This window comes from Strix uralensis, chromosome 38 (assembly GCF_047716275.1).
Source record: "Strix uralensis isolate ZFMK-TIS-50842 chromosome 38, bStrUra1, whole genome shotgun sequence".
Lineage (NCBI taxonomy): Eukaryota > Metazoa > Chordata > Aves > Strigiformes > Strigidae > Strix > Strix uralensis.
In genome coordinates, this window is record NC_134009.1 from 611,967 (window position 1) to 632,182 (window position 20,216).

General features: G+C 49.5%; 1 protein-coding gene across 2 annotated transcripts; it reads left to right on the forward strand.

Moving 5' to 3' along the window:
- The first annotated feature begins 780 nt into the window (after positions 1 to 780).
- Positions 781 to 11,987, forward strand: LPAR2 (lysophosphatidic acid receptor 2). Of its 2 annotated transcripts, none has more exons than XM_074854758.1 (3): positions 781 to 794; positions 4,877 to 5,619; positions 10,175 to 11,987. In XM_074854758.1, exons 2-3 carry the CDS (start codon positions 4,887 to 4,889, stop codon positions 10,474 to 10,476), a joined length of 1,035 nt encoding a protein of 344 aa, XP_074710859.1. In that variant the 5' UTR covers positions 781 to 794; positions 4,877 to 4,886; the 3' UTR covers positions 10,477 to 11,987. The 2 variants fall into 2 exon arrangements, with proteins under 2 accessions (XP_074710859.1, XP_074710860.1); XM_074854759.1 differs by having other exon boundaries at positions 10,326 to 11,987.
- Positions 11,988 to 20,216: the final 8,229 nt, after the last annotated feature.

Here is a 20,216-nt window from a genome sequence, read left to right on the forward strand (position 1 = left end):
ATTTTTGCCACGTTATAGCAGGAAAATCCTTTCCACTCTGTGCCTCAGTTTCCCTTGTGTCTCACGACATCATCTCCTCCTCCCAGCTTCTTCCCCATTTCAGGGTTTTTTGCGTTGCTTGGGGCAAGCGTGGCTGCTGTCGTGGCTGTGGGGGGCCGGATCCTGACCTGCCAGCCCACTTGAGGTGTGGGTGCTGTAGCTGGAGGCTACGAACCAGCCTTCTGGTGCCAAGGCACGACAGCTCCTCCAGCACGGGATCGCACCTGGTCGGTGGGAAGATCTGTGCCCCTCCTGCGGTGGGATGAAGGCTCTGGGGCAGCAGGTGAGCGTGGGAGAACCAGTACGGCAGGAGCACTGGGACCAGAGGGTGCCAGTTCCCACAGAGCAGCACCTTGCCCGTGGGATCGGAGCTAACTCGTTCCGGCCAGAACCGGAGATGCTCGGAAAGAGGCTTTGGCCTCCATGAAGGCGGCAAGGACTCGGGTTACAGCTCCTGGGTCTCCTGGAAGGACCCGCCTAGGGGAGGACCCAAGGAGGGACGGGCTCATCAGAGCTCTTGCAAACTTGCCTCCCAGGAGCCAGTGTTTCCGAGCGGTCCGTGATGGATTCTGGGGCTGGAAGGCTTGTCTGAAACTTTCCTGTAAGGCACTTGGCTTTTTTTTTTTTTTTCTTGCTTGGAAAGCACCTCTGCGCTCCAGAGATGGGGATCCCCTCGCTGGATAGCTGCGCTGGTGTCCTGTGGCAGGGAGACCATCGCTGAGTGTCAGGTTTGGATGCGGTGGTTGTGCTTTCAGGTAGGATCCCTGTTCTTTAGAGTCAAAGCTTGTACTGTTTGTGGCTTAAAAATACAGCGGTGGGTTGAATGTTTGACCATGTAAATCCGTGCGCGGTGGACATGGGGAGAACAGGTTGGATTTGAGTCCCTGTGAGCCTTCACAGAGCCATTGTTCTGTCTTGATTGACGCTGATTGTGGTTATTAGTGGGAGCATAAATTCAGCCATTCATCCCCGTTCACCTCCACACTACCCTGGCTGGCGGTTGTTAACAAGTGTTGAATGTCTTCCCAGCTCTCGAGGAGCTGACTAGCATTTTCCACTTTTGCAAGCAAGAGGAAATGGAGAAGGGAGGACACTTACACCTTTACTTTCTGTGTTAAAGGACTCTGAACTTGTGAACCTGGGGCAGTAATTAACTGAGTAAGAAGGGAGACGGCGCATGCAGACGAGAAAAGGTTCATTCTGCGCTGATTTTGTGTGGTGCTTCCGACCAAACTGCAAAAGCTGTACTCGATTTTAAGGGGGAGAGACTTGAGCAGAGTTTGAGGTAGCGTGATTAGAGAAGAGGCTGTGTTTGTGTATTGCTCAAGGAAAGGGGCTGCCGAATTGTTGCAGCACGTAACTAGAGTCTTGTTTTACTGAGTAAACAATGCTGGTAGGGAAAAATCTTGTCAGATCCTGCTGGGGAGTGTAAGGCCACGGAAGGGGGTTGCTCGGACACTGAACAATAGACTCATCCAGCTCCTTTGTGCATCATGGCACCAGCCTGACTTTCTATCTGCTGGCTGCTGTGGGCAGGGTGTTCCTCCTTCCCCGGCACTGCCTGGTAAATTCTGATTTGTGGCGTTGTCTGCCCTTGATGCCAAGCTCCAAGGTCGGTTTTCTAATTGCAGGGTAGCAGTGAAGTGGCGCAGGAGCTCCCAGAGCCAGTCACCAGCATTAACCTGTCAGTCCCTCCTGGACCCCACCCAGCTCAGGGTATTGCACAGGTTTAGGTTGTAACCTACGCGCGTTTCGGAGGGATTTGCAACTCTCAAACTTCTCCCTGGGCTCTGACCGGGTCTTGCCTAAAGAAGCATTTCAGACGTTGTCATTGGGACGAATGCTGAGGGACTCTTTCTCTAGATCAGTGTGACCTGTGCAGAACACAGCTCCTTTGTGGGTCCACCCAGCTCTAATCCCCATCCCAGTAAACTCCCATTGAACCAGTACTTGCATAATGCTCTGAAAAAAGTTTGCTGTTTGCCAGGAGGAAGTTTATGGGGCCTGTCATAGCTGTGGAATCTTTAATATTTGCAACAAAATAAGATTGGTCTCCATAACTTCATGGCAATTTTAAAGCTAGTCTTACCTGGATTAAATTTGTCTTGGTGTCAGCTCAGAAATTGGTGAGAATAAGATATATAGATCCATTCACACATTATTTCACTGTAGTATTTTAATGTTCCTGAAAAATTAAATCATAGTGTGAGCTTTGTGCTACATTTTAGTTGTGTTATGATCTTCATTGTAGCAGTAGAACTTTGATAACTGAGGGGGGAACACTTGTGCTACTCCACAGCAAAAATGTGAATGGGATTAAATGGCATTTGAAACCTGCTTGTTCAGAGGCTGGACAGTATTTAGAGCTCTCTGAACCCTGATACCACTTCAGATTCTCTCCTTCCTCCCCTTTCTTCCCTGGGCATCCACAGGCATAATCTTAAAAAGGCGATTTACCTAACTTCAGCAGCAATTTCCTTATTGCTTTGGGATTAAAGCTTTCAAAAATGTTTAGAGGAAACTCTTTTGCATAAGAAAGGCCTGACCTTGGATTTGGTGCCTGCCCAGATACACCCTGTGAAGGTGGGCACTACTTGCCTGTGATTCACAGCCACCTTTGGGCTGTTCTGGGCTTGTTTCCCTTCCTCGTTCCTCCACTGTTTTCCCCTGTTTGAGCCAAACACTCCCCAGTTACCTGCCGGGTCACCACACGGTATCTCTGCGGACCCCACTCGGGTGCTTTCGGCGCCTGCGCTGCGCTTGGACCTCACGACTCCGGAGCAGCCCTAAGCTCGGGATCCACAAACATCCCAGGAGCTGAAAAGAGAGGAAAGATGGACTTGTTACATAGCACTAGCCTGCGACTCCATCCCCTGGGGCAGCATCTGCTGCCTCCTTTTCCTTTTTTCCCCACCAATATTTGTAAAAATAATAATTCCTTATTCAGCAGAGCTTTAAGGCGGGTTAGTTCAGCTGTAGAGCTTTCTCGCTTCGCTGTCGAGACAGCCGCAGGCCGATGCAGAGCCCATTAGGCAGCGGAGATCAAAAGTTCAGCTGCAGGTACAATCGGGTTTCCCGGCACAACCCCCTTGTTTGCCCAACTCGCGTGTGCGCGGGCAGCGGTGGGCGCGGCGCAGGTGAGGATAAGCCTGCCCGCGTCGACGCGCCTCCCTGGTACTAACAGCAGCCTCGAGAGCTCCTGCTGCAGCGTCCTGGAAAACTCTGCTGCCTCCAGAGTGGAGGAACACGCAGCTAATGAAGGCCCCCGAGCTGTGTTTTGGTTTCGGGAGGGGATTAAAGTGAATTGTGAGTCAGGCATTTGGGGTTTTCTCCCTGTCTGAAGAGGACTGCGCTCTTGCTGTGTGGTCTGCGTTAAGCTTTCTCTAAAATGACGGTCGAGCTGGTGAGAGGACAGGGAGAACCAGGGACTCCATGTGCAGAACACACCAGGGTAAGGAAAAACTGTGTCATTTTTCAGCACCTCGGTGCCGCAGGGAAGGAGGCTCCAAACTGGGTTTGCCCATCCCGGCGGGGACCGCAGCCAGCCCTGACCGGAGGTTTCCAAGCTCTTGGTTAGGAAAGGAACACGAACATCTGCTGTGGGGTGTAACGATCGGGCTGCTGCTTGTCCCTCCAGTTTGTTTGTGGTGCTGTAATTTTTTTTTTTCACTTTGTCATTTATTTCATGGGCAAGTAACACGAGTCAATTACCAGGTTTAAATTCTGACTCTGTAAGGTAAAATATCCTTTAACTTAACGTGCTGCTGCATGCTTGGCTGGCTGTAGGACAGGAAGTCGGATTACCAGAGGTGCTTTGCTAATTAAGACTTCACATTATGATCCAGATGAACGGCTTGTCTGGTCTTGCTCCCAGCAATGCCCAGTGTGTCAAAGAAATGTAAAAAGTCCTTCTTGAGACATAAAGATGTTTTCCTATCAAGTTTTTCTGCTGAGTTCAGGCAGTTTTTGAATTGCAGCCTTGTTCCAGACCTGGAAGGGAAGAAGGGAGTTGCTTCCCTTGTTGCACAGGTGACTTACTGGGTGACACTCTGGGTGCTGACTCGCCGGTGGTTGTGTAGCCTGGAAGTGCTGCCGGACTTCCAGGTGATCCTGCTCTTCCAGAGATCCAGCCCCGGGGTTGTATGTGCTGACTTTGTGCTGCTGTTGACTTGTCTGGGCTGAGGAGTCTGTTTCTGCCGAGCTCTACGTGCTCTTTGCCTCTCGGCAAAGTTTGGGGAGTGCTCCCCTGTTCTGGAAGGATTGGGAAGCGCTGCCTTCGGAGCGGTGTTCAGAAGCAGCTCTGCATTACCCTGAGCAATAAAACTACTGGGGAAGGATGACCTGCGTGTGCTCGCTGAACCAGGAGCTGGAGTCCTGGGGACTGCAACAGCTGCAGAGGCTCCCAGTCTTCATCAGAGCCTTGTTTAGTGACTGACTGATAAACCCTCTTTGCTGCCGCTTTGTTTTTACATTTCTGAAGTAGGACATCTGGGACAACAAGAATAGTTTTGTCTGTTGTCCCCATGAAGCTGCGTGGGCTGGACAGGGAGAATCTCTTATCAGATCTGGCAAACCTTATCTCTTCCCATGAACATTCAAGGCTTTGCTGCATCCTCACTACAGCTTTGAGGACAGATGAGGACTCAGCCTGCGAGACGCGTAGTTCTGTCTTTGAGTCCAGAAGTGGTTTCCTGTTGCTTGTGTGGTTGTTCATGTGTTTCAAGCTCTTCCCCGCCTCCATCTGTGTCAAGGGTATTATCATAAGGCTCAGCATCTCCCTGGTTTGTAGTAGTTGTGTGTGCAGGCACGAGCTAACGCCACTCTCGTCCCTCTTTAGGACAGCAGCGATGAAGCACTGTTTTTACAATGAGACTGTGGGGTTCTTCTACAACAACAGCCGCAAAGAGCTGACCACGTACTGGAGGACGAAGGATGTGCTGGTGGTGGCCCTGGGCCTGACAGTGAGTGTCATCGTGCTCCTGACCAACCTGCTGGTCATCACCGCTATCATCATCAACCGCCGTTTCCACTACCCCATCTACTACCTGCTGGGGAACTTGGCAGCTGCCGACCTCTTCGCTGGCATCGCGTACATGTTCCTCATGTTCCACACGGGGCCCAGGACAGCAGAGCTATCCCTGAAGACCTGGTTCATCCGTCAGAGTCTGCTGGACACCAGCTTGACAGCCTCTGTGGTGAACCTGCTGGCAATTGCTGTAGAAAGGCACCAGACTGTGTTCACCATGCAGTTACACAGCAAAATGTCCAACCAGCGGGTGATGATCCTCATCTTCTGTATTTGGGTCACGGCCCTGCTCCTGGGGCTCATCCCGTCCTACGGCTGGCACTGCCTCTGTGCCCTGGACAAGTGCTCCAGCATGGCACCGCTCTACAGCAGGAGCTACCTGACCTTCTGGGCCATTTCCAACCTGGTCATCTTCCTCATCATGGTGGTCGTCTACACGCACATCTTCATCTATGTCAAAAGGAAGATGACACGGATGTCCAAGCACACCAGCTTCCACCCCCGCTACAAGGAGACCATGATCAGCCTTGTCAAGACGGTCACTATTATCCTAAGTAAGTCCCCTTGCTCTTATCAAATCTAAACGATGCTTTGGGCTGCATGGGGTTGGCGAGGGACGACAGGGAGCGCTGGGAAGTGACGTTCTGCTGCCCTGGTCTCTGAAGCTGCTGGGGCGATGGTTGGGTTTGGCTGCTGAGGAGCTCGGCAGTTTCAGGACTCTGCATGAATTCCGGGTGAGCTGTAATGGGAGTGACCTGGCAGAGGGGAGACCTCTCCTGAGTCTCTTGCCCTCTGAGATGGCCGCTCCTCTGCTTAGCAGAGACTAGAGGATCTGTTAGTAGTGGGACGTGGTAATACCCAACTGCTGCAAGTGCAGGTGCTTTGGGCACAGAAGCGGCTCTTTTATCTGCTCAACTCCAGTCTGCTTCCTCCATGGAAGGGTGGCATGGAATTAGGAGCTGTAACTGGGCCTTAATCCAGCAGCAGCACTTGGTACATCCTTTATTAAAGGACTGAGAGATTTGGGGCAGATATTACAAGGAGATGAGGAAAGAATGAAGGAGTTGCCTCCAAATTCCGTACTGTTGACTGGAACAAAGCGCTGAACTGTGTTCAGATTTTTTTTTGAGCAGCTCAGTACCAGGGCACAATCTGCTCGGATAAATACACCCCTGGAAGCTCTCAGCTCGAGCTGCTCTCCGTGAGCACGGGATCTCCAGCAGAGTGCTAACTGTCAGGCTGTCTGCATCCACAGTCTGTCGTGCAAATAGGAGCAGATCAGTAACTGGAAGTGGTCGGCGCTGAGGCTCTGCCTCTCCAGAATATTTAACTTTATTTGGTTAAGTACATCTAACAGTGGAGGCTGCTGCGTCCATTGTGCTTCCAACAGTTGATCGCTCCACGATTTCTTTAATCTGTTTTTGCCTCGTGCTTTAATGGTCTAACAACCTTCCTTTAAAGTGAAATAAATCAACATGCTCAGATCTTCCGCAGCTCAGCTCAACTCTGGGTTTACGGTCACAACCTCTTGCAAATCTTTCCTGATAAGCACAGAATTTGCTCTGTCAGGGAAACCTTGTAGCTGCAAACAAAGGCTACTCCCTTGTGAACTGGCGCTGGCGGAGTGGGGCTCAGCAGGGGAGGGGAGCAGCGGGGTGGGAGCAGGATGGGGGGGCTGGCGGTCTGCTTGGTGTGTCCCTGCTCGGGGGCGCGCTGGCTTGCCGGCTCCTGTTGCAACTTGTGAGCATCGAAACCGGAGCTTTCTGCCTGTTCCTGCCTTTCCTGTGATGTCTTCCCCGCCTCGCAATCTCTCCATCTCCTGTGTGCAGCTGGGAGTTCGTTACTGCCTTGGAGATGGTCAGATGCCGCGCAGAGTCAGCGGGGCTGAAGAATGATTTACTTCATGTATTTTGCACGGTCCTCAGTGGAGAGAAAAGTTTTGTTCCCTTTTTCTTCCCCTTTTCTATCAGAGGATCACCCCATGGTGTTGACATTGTTTAATTTTATGGGGCTTCACACCATCAACTGGAAGAGGGTTGGCGGGGTGGGGGTGCTGCCAAGGAGGACAGTTGTTTTTGGGAGATCCCTTCCCTCTCAGTGTCCCCCCTCCTGGCTTGGCCTGCCTGCCTTTGTCCTCTGCCTTGGGTGAGGGAAGAGCTTGGCTCCGAAGAGCTGCTGTGGTTTTGCAGGGAGTTGGGACTGGTGTCTGGGGACGGACAGAGTGGGGAGGAGCCCAGTGTGGGGGCTTAAGGGAGGATGAGGACTCTTGGAACCGGAGGGTTTTCCCCTTCCTCTGCGGGGCAGTGCTGGAGGGAAGCAGCGGTCAGTTCTGTACAGGTCCCTTGTGTGGGAGGGAATTGCTCAACTCGGGGAAAATACCTTTCCATTCAGACTCAGTGTACAGAGAGTTGAGTCTGCAGAGGGTTTTCTCCCTCCCTGTGAAAGTCCGGGTGTAATTCCTTCTCCACCCTTGTTCTCTAGCCTTCTGCAAACTTGGACTCTGCACAGAGGAATATTTTGCGCCTTATGCATCCGAGGGTGTAGCTGGTGAGTGTGCGAGGAAGTGGAGGGCGCGGTAGGAGCTGTCTGTGGGTGCCGCTTCGTCGCAAGGCCAGCCTGGCTGGGGTTGATAATCCTGCAGGTCCTGGGCATTAAGAACAGGTCTAGGACCTGACCTGGAAACCAACAATCAGTCCAAGGTACACTTGGAAACTAGTAGCAGATTTTCCCACAGACCAGCTGAGTGACACAGGATGTGATGGTGACCAAACCGCAGGGCAGAGTTGTCAGTGACCATGTGGTGCTGGATTATTAAGAGTTCAGGCGGTTTCCTGAATACTTTAGCTTCTATTAAGGAGCAAGAAATCAGGTGGATTTGCAGGCGAAAGCCCAGAAATTTTAGGTACCTCTTTTTGTTTTTCCCCTCTCATCTTCAGTCTGCCTCTGGCTTTACTTAGTGCTGCTGGGAGCCAGACTCTAGAGGATCTGGCTTGCCTTGTGGTTGCTGAAAACCTGGCTTAAAAAAAATTACATCACTAAAGAAGGGAGTCCCTTTCCCACAGGCTCACTCAAAATAGAAGTATTGGACCTTCCTTCGTGACAGCCAGGAATCTGTTTTGTATATGTGCTAAATTTAAAGGGGGCAGAGCTGTGTCTGCAAGTGTGGGGAAAGCTGCCTGGCCCCGATGTGGTGGCTGTGCTGACCACCTGGGAGCAGGATTCGCTTAAACAAAAAGGGTTACGCGGTGCAGTGGCCTGAAATCAGCAGGGAGCCCTCCTGGAAACCCAGGAGATCCCTCCCACGTGTCCCTTTGACTTTTCCCCCATGCAGCATTTCACTCAGTGACAGCTTTAAATTCAGCCTCTCGGTTTTGGTGCAGCTCTTCTGGCTGTTGTTCTTTCCTGAGGGATGTATTTCAGTAAAGGGTGTAGCTGCGAAGTTCCCAGCAAGTCTTGTTCTTTTCCAGCCTTTCCCAGAAGACACAGCGGGGCGCAGCTCCTGTGCGTTAAGATACAACCCTACGCGTGACCTCCAGGAGCACTGTTGGGCGAGTGTTCCGTTTAGGTCAGCCTTCAAATCATGACTGTAGAAAGGGGTTTAGGAGCCGCGGGCACCTCCCACTCCGTCATGCAAAACAGCAATTACTCTTTTGCCAAGGAGCTTTGCAGGTGGTGGCAAGAATGTAGTGTGAGCCCGAGTGAATCAGTGGTGGACTCCGTCCAGCTCAGGCCTGCTGTTGGCCAGCCCATTGCTCAGCTATTTTCTGCTCAGCGTTTAGTTGTGTGAGAGACTTCACCAGCCTGCCCGAAGTGTTGGCCAGGACTCTAAACTCACGCTGTTAACTAAACCCCCATAAACTCTATGGGCGGTGGAGATTTAGTTCAAGATGTATCACTCTGACTCTTCCCTAATTTTTATGGCCTGTTCCCCTTTTTGGAAGGAATGGCACATAAATAGGAAACATGGACATTTTATTTTTGCTCTGTAAATGCAACGATGGGATGAGGGGGGGTAAGTGAAAGTATTGGAAGTGGTGTTCTGAGTGAACGGGGTGGGGGGAAGCTGTTGGCTCCGTTTTTAGTATTTTCTGGTTGGATCCTTGGTCTTCCTCCAAAGCAAAAATACAGAGTGAAACTAGTTGTTAACACGGTGATGGTTTAGCAGGAAATCCAGCTTTATTAATAACTAACAGCAATTTATTATTACAAAATAATTCAGAAATGTTGAAAGAAAGAAAAGCGACTTATTTACAGATTCTAAAATGACAAGATTCACACTAATTTAATGGTGCCTTAACTTATACATATGTACATGCACATACACAAAACGTACAAACACACACACAGAGACAGAAGTGTTTGGATCCAGTGGAACAAGTCTGTACCCACACACCAATGAGCAGAGAAAGAGCGGGTGAAAGAGAAGCGAGCTCAAAGGAAAACTTCCCTCTCGCGTTTAGAGTAAATACTCCCAATGCCTTGGCATTCCTCAACGGGTGATAACTGAGACTCGAGCGGGTGGACTTCGCCCTGGCCTGCCCTCAGCTCTGGCAGCAGATGACACCTGAAGGGTTTGGTACCTGAGAGGCTCCCAGCTCAGGGGAGATGCTGGTCACAGGCCGCTGGGATCCAGGAGAGCTCCAAGCGTCTCCCTTGTGGTCGCCATTTATAGGGTTCAAGATAATTGACTTTTGTCAGATCCCTTCTGGGCCTTCCAGCAGTGGCACAAGAACTTGATGAATGTGCAACTCTGTTCTTGTTCCCATTTGACCCCACCCCAGGCACAGGTGTGCCAGGCCCTTAGGAGATGATGGGCTGTTATAACTGTTTCGGAGCAAGGAGGGGCAGGAGCAAGGCTCGTTAAGGGGGTGCCTTAATGTTAGCAGTTAGCAGTCCTTATCTCCACAGATTGGTGTACAGCTCGGATGTGGGTGGAATCACACCAAGCAGCCCAACAAAGAGGGGCGGGGAGGGGTAAGAATTGCACCACCACACCCCCATTTAACTTTTTTTCACAAGATGAACCACCAGTGATCCCATCTTGCTGGTGAGTGACTGGGCAGGGCCAGCAACCTGCTTTTTCTCTAACAGGGGTTCTTCTCTCCCCAGGTGCTTTTGTTATCTGCTGGACTCCAGGACAAGTTGTGCTCCTCCTGGATGGCTTGGGCTGCAAGAGCTGCAACGTTCTAGCGGTGGAGAAATACGTCCTTTTGCTGGCAGAGATCAATTCGTTGATAAACGCTATTGTCTACTCTTACAGGGACAACGAGATGCGTAGCACCTTCCGGAGGATCCTCTGCTTTGTCTGTTACAGGAATTCTAAATACACCCCCACGGTGGTGAAGTTAAACACCACAGACCGCAGGACACTTTCTCAGAACGGGCACTTTACCGTGGATTCCTCCATTTAGCTCTTGATCGGCGAGACCAGCACGGCGCTGAGCAGCGGCTGCTTGGGGTGAAAGAGGAGAGGCCGGGAGCGACCTGCTTCTAAAGCAGTAGAGACTTCTTTTATGTGCTCAAGCATCAATATTTCTCTAGAATACCTGTCATCGATGAAGGACAAGATGCTTTTAAGGAACTGCTGGATGGTGCGTTATTTAGGCCAAACATACTTTGAGTAGCGTTCTTATTAAAGACTGCTATTTCTAATGCAAAGTTGATTTAATTTGGCAGCATCTAGGAGCATGCAATGCGCAACAGGAGTCTCACGTGATCTCTCAACGAGCAAAGTATTTTCTCGGTACGTCAGTATTACTGCCTTCAGAAAGAGTCGTTCCAGCGGTAGCGTACTCCAAAGAGCTCTTCAGCTTTACGCGTTGCTTCCTAAACAGAGCTGCTTAGTGCTCCCCCAGAGAGCCTTATTCAGGTCGTGTTCCACGCGCTTCGGAAGGCACATTCTTCTTAAGGCCTCTTCCGAGAGGAATCTGTTTGAATTGCTTCCTGAGAAGCAGATTCCCACTCTCCTAAGTGTCTGTTGCTGAATTTTAAAGTATTCCGGGCTTTTGGAGGATGCCTTAGGAGCACCTAATTCTTTCCTAAAATGGAGAGTGGTGCTGTAACTAACTGCAGTTGTGTTTGTGTTCTGCTAAGTGATACCATGTGGCGTTCACAAGTTCATTGCCTATTCATAAACGCGGAGTGAGTCATGCTCCCATTAAACCATCCCTCCACTCACTGAAAGCCCTTGGGGACAGGTTTAGGTTAGATTCCAAGGCGATCAGTATTTTGCCTTGGGTTTTAATGTGCAGTTTGTACCTTAATACTCGACTGCCCAAATAATGTGTTAACCGTCTGTTTGAATGTAGTCTTGCTCTCAGCAAAGCACCATAAGAAATTAGCAGTATTAATTAATATTAGTGCACGTAGGAGCTAGTTTTCTGAGTAAGTCCACTTGCTGCATCTGACACGGTGTCAACTGTCACCCTGGATTGGGAGGCCACGGCTGGAGGGCAGAGGCTCTGCTGGCGGAAGAATATTCACAGCTGAGAAACTGGAAATACTTCTCCAGGTTTCCTTCTCCTTCACGCTGTTAAATTTTAACAGTGTGAACGTGCCTGTGACAGTCCAAAATCCGGAGTTAGTTGTTTATCTTGGGCTTCTGTGAGAGCAGGGAGAGGCCAACAGAAGGCAGGTTTTGGAATATTGTCTAAATTTTTAATTTCAGAAGTTTTTAATAAAAGGGCGCTGTTCTGTCTGATGGTCAGCTTCCTGGCTGATCCCCTCGGCTGGCTCTGCAGAGGAGACAACGTGCTGGAGGCATTGTAACTCAAATCTGTGCGGATGGACCTTTTCTGGAAAAAATGGTCAGGAAGTGAGTGTTAAGGTGACAGTCTCCTGGACTGACTAACACAGTCTTGGAATATGGTTCCTGTCTCCGTGTCCCAGAGACTTTTTGAATAAATACTTTGTCCTGGGTTTTAGAAAAGACGACTTGGAATTTTTTTCCCCTATTTCCCCATTCGGAAGCCCTGGGAAGTGCCATCCTCCAGAGGCGTGTGGCGATGCTGGGAGGGAGGGATCCCGGCCTTGGTGCTTGTGGCCGCTGTGACTCGCGGTGCAGTGGCCCTGCTGCTGATCTGCCTTCTAGGTGGTTGTCTCCGAGGCGCTTGTAGGGGTCTGCGGGTCTGGCTGGGGGGGCTGTAGCCTCCGGAAAGGCCATGAAGAGAACTGGAGGAAGTAATTTTGAGCCAAAGCAGGGGGTGAGACTACAGCCTTGGTCTGTTGCTGGCAAACGGCAGACGTGGTTGGTGTGGGGACCTTTCACACCATTAAAGCGTACCAGGTGGTAGGGCTAAGAGAAGGCATAACTTTATTGCCAAAGACAACTTCTAGTTTTCCCTGGAAAATATTGTTGGGACACAGGTACACCCTGCAGTGGGAGCAGGAGGTGGATTAGCAGTAGCTGAAGGAAGACTGGAAAGGTGTTACAGGGAGTGATGGAGGGGACAGAACACACTTGAACTTTCCTTTCTGCCTTCCTGAACATCCCCAGAGCAGGAGGTGCACGAGTCCTACTTCATACAAAGCTACTCTGATCATTCAATACATGCCAAGCTCTGCTTTTATTAACAAAAGGGGAAGGAGGAAATATAAAAGTTCACACCGCTTATGGTGTGTGATTAGTGCTGGTCTGATTTAACCGGGGGGTGTGTGTCAAGAATTGTCTGTGCTCATTCACACTGGGTGTGAATGAGTCTTTGTAGTGGGCGAGGTGACACTTGGCTCCCAAAAGAACTGCAATTGGCTTCCAGGCCCAATTGGGGCTTTAATAAGCTGTCCACGTTCTTCCTGGAGGGCTCTGGTAACAGCCTGACCTCAGCCCTCTGCCCCTGCTTCTCCAGCTGCCTCTCAGCAGAGCTGTCCCGCTCAGACAGGCGCTTCCATGTAAGTACCCGCCCCAGGCAGACGTCAAGTCACTGACAACAAACTCTGGCTGCTTTATGATCACCGGATAGAGAGGATTGTCTGAGGGTTTTTTCAGTGTTTTAAATGACTTATTTAAGTTTAGACTAACTGCAAAACCATCGTATGCAACACTGATGGGAAGCGTATCAAGGACTTGAGCAGTTTGTGCCAGGCAGAACATCCTCACTCCCCGGAGGCTGTCGACACTTTCCGTATAAAAACAGCCTCTGGATAATGGTAACAATGTCCAAATGCAGCTTATGGGCTTCAAAACGCCTGATTTCACAAAGGTGAATAGCAACTGATTAGTGTAAGGAGAAGAAGAAAAAAAAAAGTCCCAAACCCTTAATGGAGCTTGTCTGGGTGAGGGCTGGCACCCGTTGGGGGTGGAGGTGGGTCGCCTGGAATTCTTCAGGGGATTTCTCTTCCCAAGTGACTGGGGACCTGCAGATTTCTGGTTGTTTCCAACTGGCTGCAACAGAGGAGAAAGCAGGAAATGAGGAGTCATCAAAACTAGCCCAGAAAGTGCTGTTTTCAGTGAGATTTGAAAAGAAACGGTGAATCAACGAGGCAGAAGAGAGAGGAGGGGGAATTTAACAGCCTCCCCGGCGATGAAGATGGGAGAGGGGGAGACATAAATGGTGTTACATAGAACACGCGTCACAAAAAAGAGGGGTTTAGGCCGTGCAGTATCCCACATGACTTTACTTTTAGTTTTACTTGGAAACACAAAGCCTTGTCTAACTACATGGAGGCAGGAACCACATCACACGGTGTTTTCCACTTGCTGTGGCCTAAACAAGATGCTGCCGAAAAGGGTGTGGTGTTACCTGATTACATGTTCGTTTTCCAAAGCTGCTCCAAAGCCTTTAAATATAACTTTTAATATTGTATACAGAGCTGGATGCTGCCAGGCTCTTGGGATAGCTTGCTTTTTTAAAATTCATGATCCATAACCTATGGTGTGTCCAGTTTAAATGTGGCAATATCCCTCTTTCCAGTTTGAGAAGACCCCCTGCTTTTTTTTTTTTTTTTAAATCACAGTATGAAACTGCCTTTGAAGGGTCATTGCTGATTTCATCAAGCTTTTATTTTTAGGAGGAAATCTCCCTGAAATTAGTGTGTGTGGGGTTTTGTGGTGGGTTGTTTTTTTGTTTTTTTTTTTTTTTTTGAGGCATGTGAGACTGTTCTAGACTTATTGTGTGTTGGGTGGGAGGAAGGAAGAGACACCTAGGAACTATTTTAAAGGGATCAAATGTGGGACAAGGGAGAACACACAACTTGATCAAAGATCGGCCGTATGGCTCCAGGAATGAAGGGTCATGCCTTGCTGACTGGTTGGAATTCCTTAAGCAAGCTGCTGCCAAAAGTAATATGGATTTTGGTGTGTTCTTCGGGGAGGGTAGAACTGGAGACTAATACTGTAGGGACTGATGGACTCCGAAGGTTTATTTTATCGAAGGAAAAAGAATCCAGCAAAACCAACCTGCAGGAAGGGGAAAGACAGAATAAGGGGGAAAGTGAGATTAATAAGGGGAGGCTGGTGATGGTTTTTCTTTGTTTTTAAACTTCAGTTTGTCATCCCTCTGACCTACTGAGACATGGAAAACGAAAATCAAAGTTTCTGCTAGACTGTAAGTGCAGCCAATGCAAAAGTTAAACTTTTTGGAGTCAGTTATGCTTTTCTGTCTCGGGCATGAGTGGAATATCCAGGCTGAGAGCTTATTTTTCATGTGCAAGGATGAGTGGTGTGGCACCCGGGGCCCTGGTCTGCGTGATGGTGGTAGTTTAGGGCCCACCCCTATGTTTGCGTTGTGCTCCCCCAGCCGAAGGCCGGTGAGGAGACAGCGAGCACCCGGAAGCTTTTATGGGGTGAGTTCTCCTTGGCTTAGGCCACCAGCAGGGCAGTTGTGAAGTGAAGCCCGATATCTCTCTGCAGCGGGTTGGCACGCATGTAGCCAAGGTAATGTAAGAAAGGTCACGCTGGTGGTGTAATAATGAGTTCCCGTGGTATTTCTGTGCAAAGCTTTTCTATAAAAGGCACGATGTTTAGCAGCAGTGGTTGGGTTTCCCAAGTCCCTGCTCCCACACGGTGTGGGAGTGTAACTTCTGTGAGCAGAAGGGAGAAGCAGCCTTGTCCCATCTCATCCGAAAGCTCTTACAGCCCCAAGTCCAGCTTCAAGCGGAGTTTCTGGAAGATGTTTCTCTTTTCAAGCTTGGTCTTGCCCAGGTTTTGTCCTTACGCTGGGGCTGTCCCAGAGAACAGAGCGGGCGCCAGAAGGAAGAGGTAAGGAGGGGATCTGACTTGCCTGCATTTCCCAGCAGGGAAAATAAAACTATCCTTCAGTTGCTTGCGCTCATTTCCCAATAAATCTCACCTCAGGCTCTCCTGTAGTGGTGACAGAGCGTTCACCTGGCTTCTGCTTGGCTTGCATCTGGAAAGGAGCATTTGCTTCAGTTGTGTTGACCCTTTTCAGCCTTACTCTGTAGGCTTTTCTTTGCTCACCGAAAGCAAGGAATACAAACTGGAAAAAATGCGCCTAGGACTTCCCAGAAAGATTTTTTTTTTTTTTTTTTTTTTTAAAATCTGCCTGTAGATACCAATAAAGCTGCAAAGTGTCCTGAGCACTACACGGGGAGAAAGCCCCAAGATCTTCCTCCAAAGTTTCATAATCATGGGCTCATCCAGATTTTGGTGCCACCAGCCAGGAAGTAAGAGGAGCTCACACACTGGATTTTGTTCTGCTATAGTCATTTTTCACAAAATTATTTTTTTGGTGCTACCCACCTCTGATTTTTAGCACTTAGCACCCACTTTTGTCTCGGTAGGAGTAACGCAGCGTGGTAGAGCAGAGGGCTGTGGAGACAGCGATGGCTAATTTGCTGCTGGGGTGTATGGTGGCAGGGAAACAGAAATGCTTTTGGCACTGCTGCTTTTCTCTTCTTGCTGTCTCTGTGCCTTGGGGACCTTCACTGAACTGGTGCCTGCTCTTATTTTTTCTCTGGCTGTCAGGGAAATCACACTTTTTATTGTAAATAGAGATCAAAGATGCATCTTTATATCTTGATGTTTTCTGGCAGGGGCTGCTGTGAGTGTAATGCAGCTTTTGGTGCTTGATCAGTTTTATTTTACTCTTTGTTTGATCTGGCTGTAACAAGCAACTTCATTCACAGCCCAAATCAAAGTAAAACCCATCAGTGTTTGGAAATGACAGAAACCAAAAGGTCTCCAAGAGCCACTTGACAAAGCTGAAGGCCAAAGCCAGAGCGTCCCAGCTGAGCACGGGTGGGGTGTCCTCGGGGTAGCGATGGTGACCTGTGTCACCCGGTGCTGCGCGTGCTCCGAGGCACAGACTGTGCGGTGGTTTCATCCGTCGTGGCAGCACCCTGACGTTCCTCAGGCCGTCGCAGCGGCGGCCAAAGGATATGTGAGCAACTGGCGGTTGGAGCTGCGGGAATAACCCCAAGCAGAAGGCGGGAGCAGTACGGCTGCGCACACGATGGGATGCAGCTCTCCAGAGCCCACGGAGACCTCTGCGAGTGCTGCTTGGAAATGGCGCGTGGATGATTCTCCTTGGAAGTAGCTCACGAGTCCCCTTACTGGCAGGAAAACCTCGGCAGCTGCTGCGGGGATGAGGGTGGCTGTGGGGCGGCGTGCTGGAGCCTTCCTCCGCCGGGAGGCAATGTAAGCCAAGCTTTTCTTTCCCTGCACGTTTTCCTGGTCTCTGCCTGACGCTCAGTGGCCCCTTGTCCCATCAGCCAGCTGTCCCAGTGGCACTTTTTAACGCTCTCACTGGCACCGTTCAGTGCTCCATGGAGGGGCTGTGCCCCCCGTGCTCTCACCAGTACACGAATCCAGGAGTTTGGTGACGTTAGTCGTGGCCTTGGAGCCTGTTTCCCACAGCTTCCCTGTTAGTTTGGGGCTGAGCAAAGCCTCCGACTGATCTGAGAAACCCATTTCACATGCTCCAACTGCCAGGACACTGACAGCAAGCAGTAGTCGCAGATGCAAGAGCAAGGCAAGTGCTTCTGCCCCGATGAACAGCACGCAGGTATTTTCCCACATGTACCTACAAATTAATTATCTTATGGGCAGAGGCACTGACAAATAAGTCTGGCCCCGATGAGCTCTGAAATACAGCAGGGGAGCAGGCAGGCTTCTTGCCTGGGAGATCATCATTTCTGTGCCGCTGCCTCCCCCGCAAAAGCAGCGATGCTGGGTCTAGTGGTTAATTAATCCCATCATAACACCAACACCGGTTTGAGCTGTAGCTCTTGCTGTGGAAATGCCTAGAGCTAAGGCAGAGCCTACAGTGGGGGTGAACCTCCCTGGGAATTTATGCTCTGTGGGCTTCAGGCTCAGTTTATAACTTGTCAGTTGGCATCTGAAGTCCTGGGTTTAGTTTTAAAATGAACTCTTCCCCCTCACCCCCCTCCTTTTTTGTGCTGACAGGAGAGAATTCACTTGCTAATTATACCCCAGTCCATTTCCAATCGAAATGCAGAGGGCGATTTATCAGAGAGCTGGAGACAGCTCTCCACGTTCCCTTGGCTGCATCAGCAAGAACTTTTGCAAGACAATTTAATTTCTTGTCATCTTCTAATCCAGCTCCCTTTCCCCCTATAGTCAGCCTGTGAATGAGAAAAGATGGTTTATTAATCATTTTAGCAAAAGGCTGAGAAATACAGCGTTTCTTCAGTGGTGCTTGCTCTGTATCTCATCAGTCAGCATTCCCCGAGCCACAGGGTCATAAACATTCAGTCCTGTGACATGGGAAAATTAGTTCCCTCGTTGTGAAAACCTGACACGTGTGAACACAGGGAGCCAGGTTTTGCTGCCTTTGGGGTCTTAAAGGCTCTTACTCAGAATTGCATTTGGCCCCAGCCTTTTTATGCCAGAACCTGCTTAAAATAAAGCCTGAAAAAGCCATGTCTGTGTTATCGATGTTCCAAAGTGGGGATTGCTGGGTTGAGGGGGAGCTTCTAGCTCCTAAAGCCAGGCATGTACCCAAATCGAGGTGCTACGTTGGAATAAAGGGAAGACTGCTGGATGCTGCAGAACTTTTCCACTAAGACCTGAGGTGCTCTAATCTCTCTAAAGCTGCAGGATAAATACCACTGTCATTATCACTTAGGGGGGAGCTAGGATAACACAGGAGGAGTGGGGGTTGTTTGGAGCCAAGGCACAACCCTGGGACTTGCAATGTTTCTGGTTCCTCTGTCACTGTCGTGTTCTTCCCTGTCTCTCCTGGCTCTGTCCTCACCCTGCTTCTGCTCTGATGCATTTCCAGAGTTGTCCCTTCCTTGGGACGCTTTCTGTATTATTCCACAGGAGTTTCAGCTAAGATTTCTTACCTCAAAGGCAAAGCATCTAAACCTACAAGTCCAGAACCAGAATAGATCTTGGTTTTCCTTATATATAAATGTTAGAGCTCAGTTTGAATTACTCATGTTTGGAAATTTTAACAAATAAGCTGCAGTTTGCTGGCCAATCCCCTAATGTGGTAGTAACGGTGGAAAGTATTAGCGTGAGCAAATGTGTGGCTTGGCCCTGCAGGTGTTGTCCCTCTAGAGCCAAAGGCAGGGAGTTGGAAAGCCAGGGTCGCTCTAGCACCGAAGCTTCATGATAACCCTAAATACACACACACACACACACACACACAAATATATATGTATACATAAAAATAAAACAGTAAGAAGCTGTTCTGTTTCTGGGCATTAATGCTGCTTCTGCTTCAAGTGCTGCCCAATGATTAAAAAAAAAAAAAAAAGGTAAATATACCAAGATCGGGTCGATTGAGAGTGTTACTGTGGTTATTGTTTTCCCCTCTGATTTAAAGCTTTGGTCGGTTCAATCAATAAATGCACCAGTACTAAGAGAATAGTAATGCTCTGCCTGGAAACCATATTTCATGATCTGGATGGAGGCGAGTGGAGTTCTGGGAACTCGGTACTTACATGTTTGTGTTCACAGATAACACCAGTTTCTTGGACATTTTCTAATGTAACAAAATTTTGTCTTTTTTTCTTAACACAACAATTACCCCCCAAGCTAAGACTTCTGACCGTGACTCTGCGCTGATTATGGTTGTAGCAGAGCCTGGAATGTCAGTGGGTTTAAGAGGTACATGGTGTTACAGGGGAGAGAGAAGCTAAATGGGGTGGAGAAGGAGGTTTCCTTGCTTTGTATTTGGAGAGGGGCCCTTGTCCAAGCTTCGCCGGGACCCCCGAGGGGCCCTGCTGTCTTCCAGAGTCACGAGGACCCCCCCACGTTACTATAATTGCTGCTTTTAGTAAACTTTTTTTTTGCAAAAGCGTCAATGCGTTTGCTGCAGAGAAACAAAAAAGGTGTTTTAACTTTGTAAGAGCCCAGCAACGGCCCAATACGCTGCACTCGCTCTGCTGGGAACCCCCTTGGAGGGGAAGCTCCGGGTCAGTTTGCAGCACTTTCATCATTCATCGTGTTGTCTAGCAGGGAATATTTTCTTTACAGAGATTTTGCTGAGCAGCCGGAGAAGCTGACGGGCCCGGCTGACACCGAGCCCTGGCCACCCGGCGTCTGAGAGAGGGATCAAACCCGGATTTTGTGTTCCGAAGCAGAAGATGAATGTCACCCACCTGCTTTGGAGGAGAAAAGCAACATTTCGTATTTGCAGAACTGATATTGTTATTTTAAACAGCACTAAAACTGCAGCACTGAATGTTAAATTACCCTTGCCTACGAGGTGACGGTTCAAGCGTTGGGGCGGTAGCAATCAGGAGCGCGGAAGATGCTTCTACTTGAAATGCAGCTGTAAAAGCACGTAAATCCTGGAAGCACGTTACGCTGCTGGACTGCAAAACGCTGAAAGAGGTGGAGAATGATGACTGACGCTGGCAGCTCTGTGCTTGCACAGAAGCATTTAAATACAGAATCTAAATTTGAGTTTTTCTCCTTTTTTAACTTTTCTAGGCAACCCTAGGTCTAGCTGTAGCGCTGTAACTTTCAAGCAGCAGCTCAGGAATATACCCAAACTCCTTGCAAAGCTGTCTGGGTGACCCTCTAGAAAAAGCAACTTTTTCTGCTCCGCTTTGGACCCACAAACGTTTTTCAGCTGCAAACACGCGAGACGCGCAGCAGCTTCGCTGTTGAGGCCTCTGCACGCTCAGAGCCACCCACGATGACATTAAAGCATCTTTCCAAGGTGACAAAGCAGTGAGTGAAGAGGAGCTGAGCCCGGGCAGGCGCCCGTGCTGCCCGCTG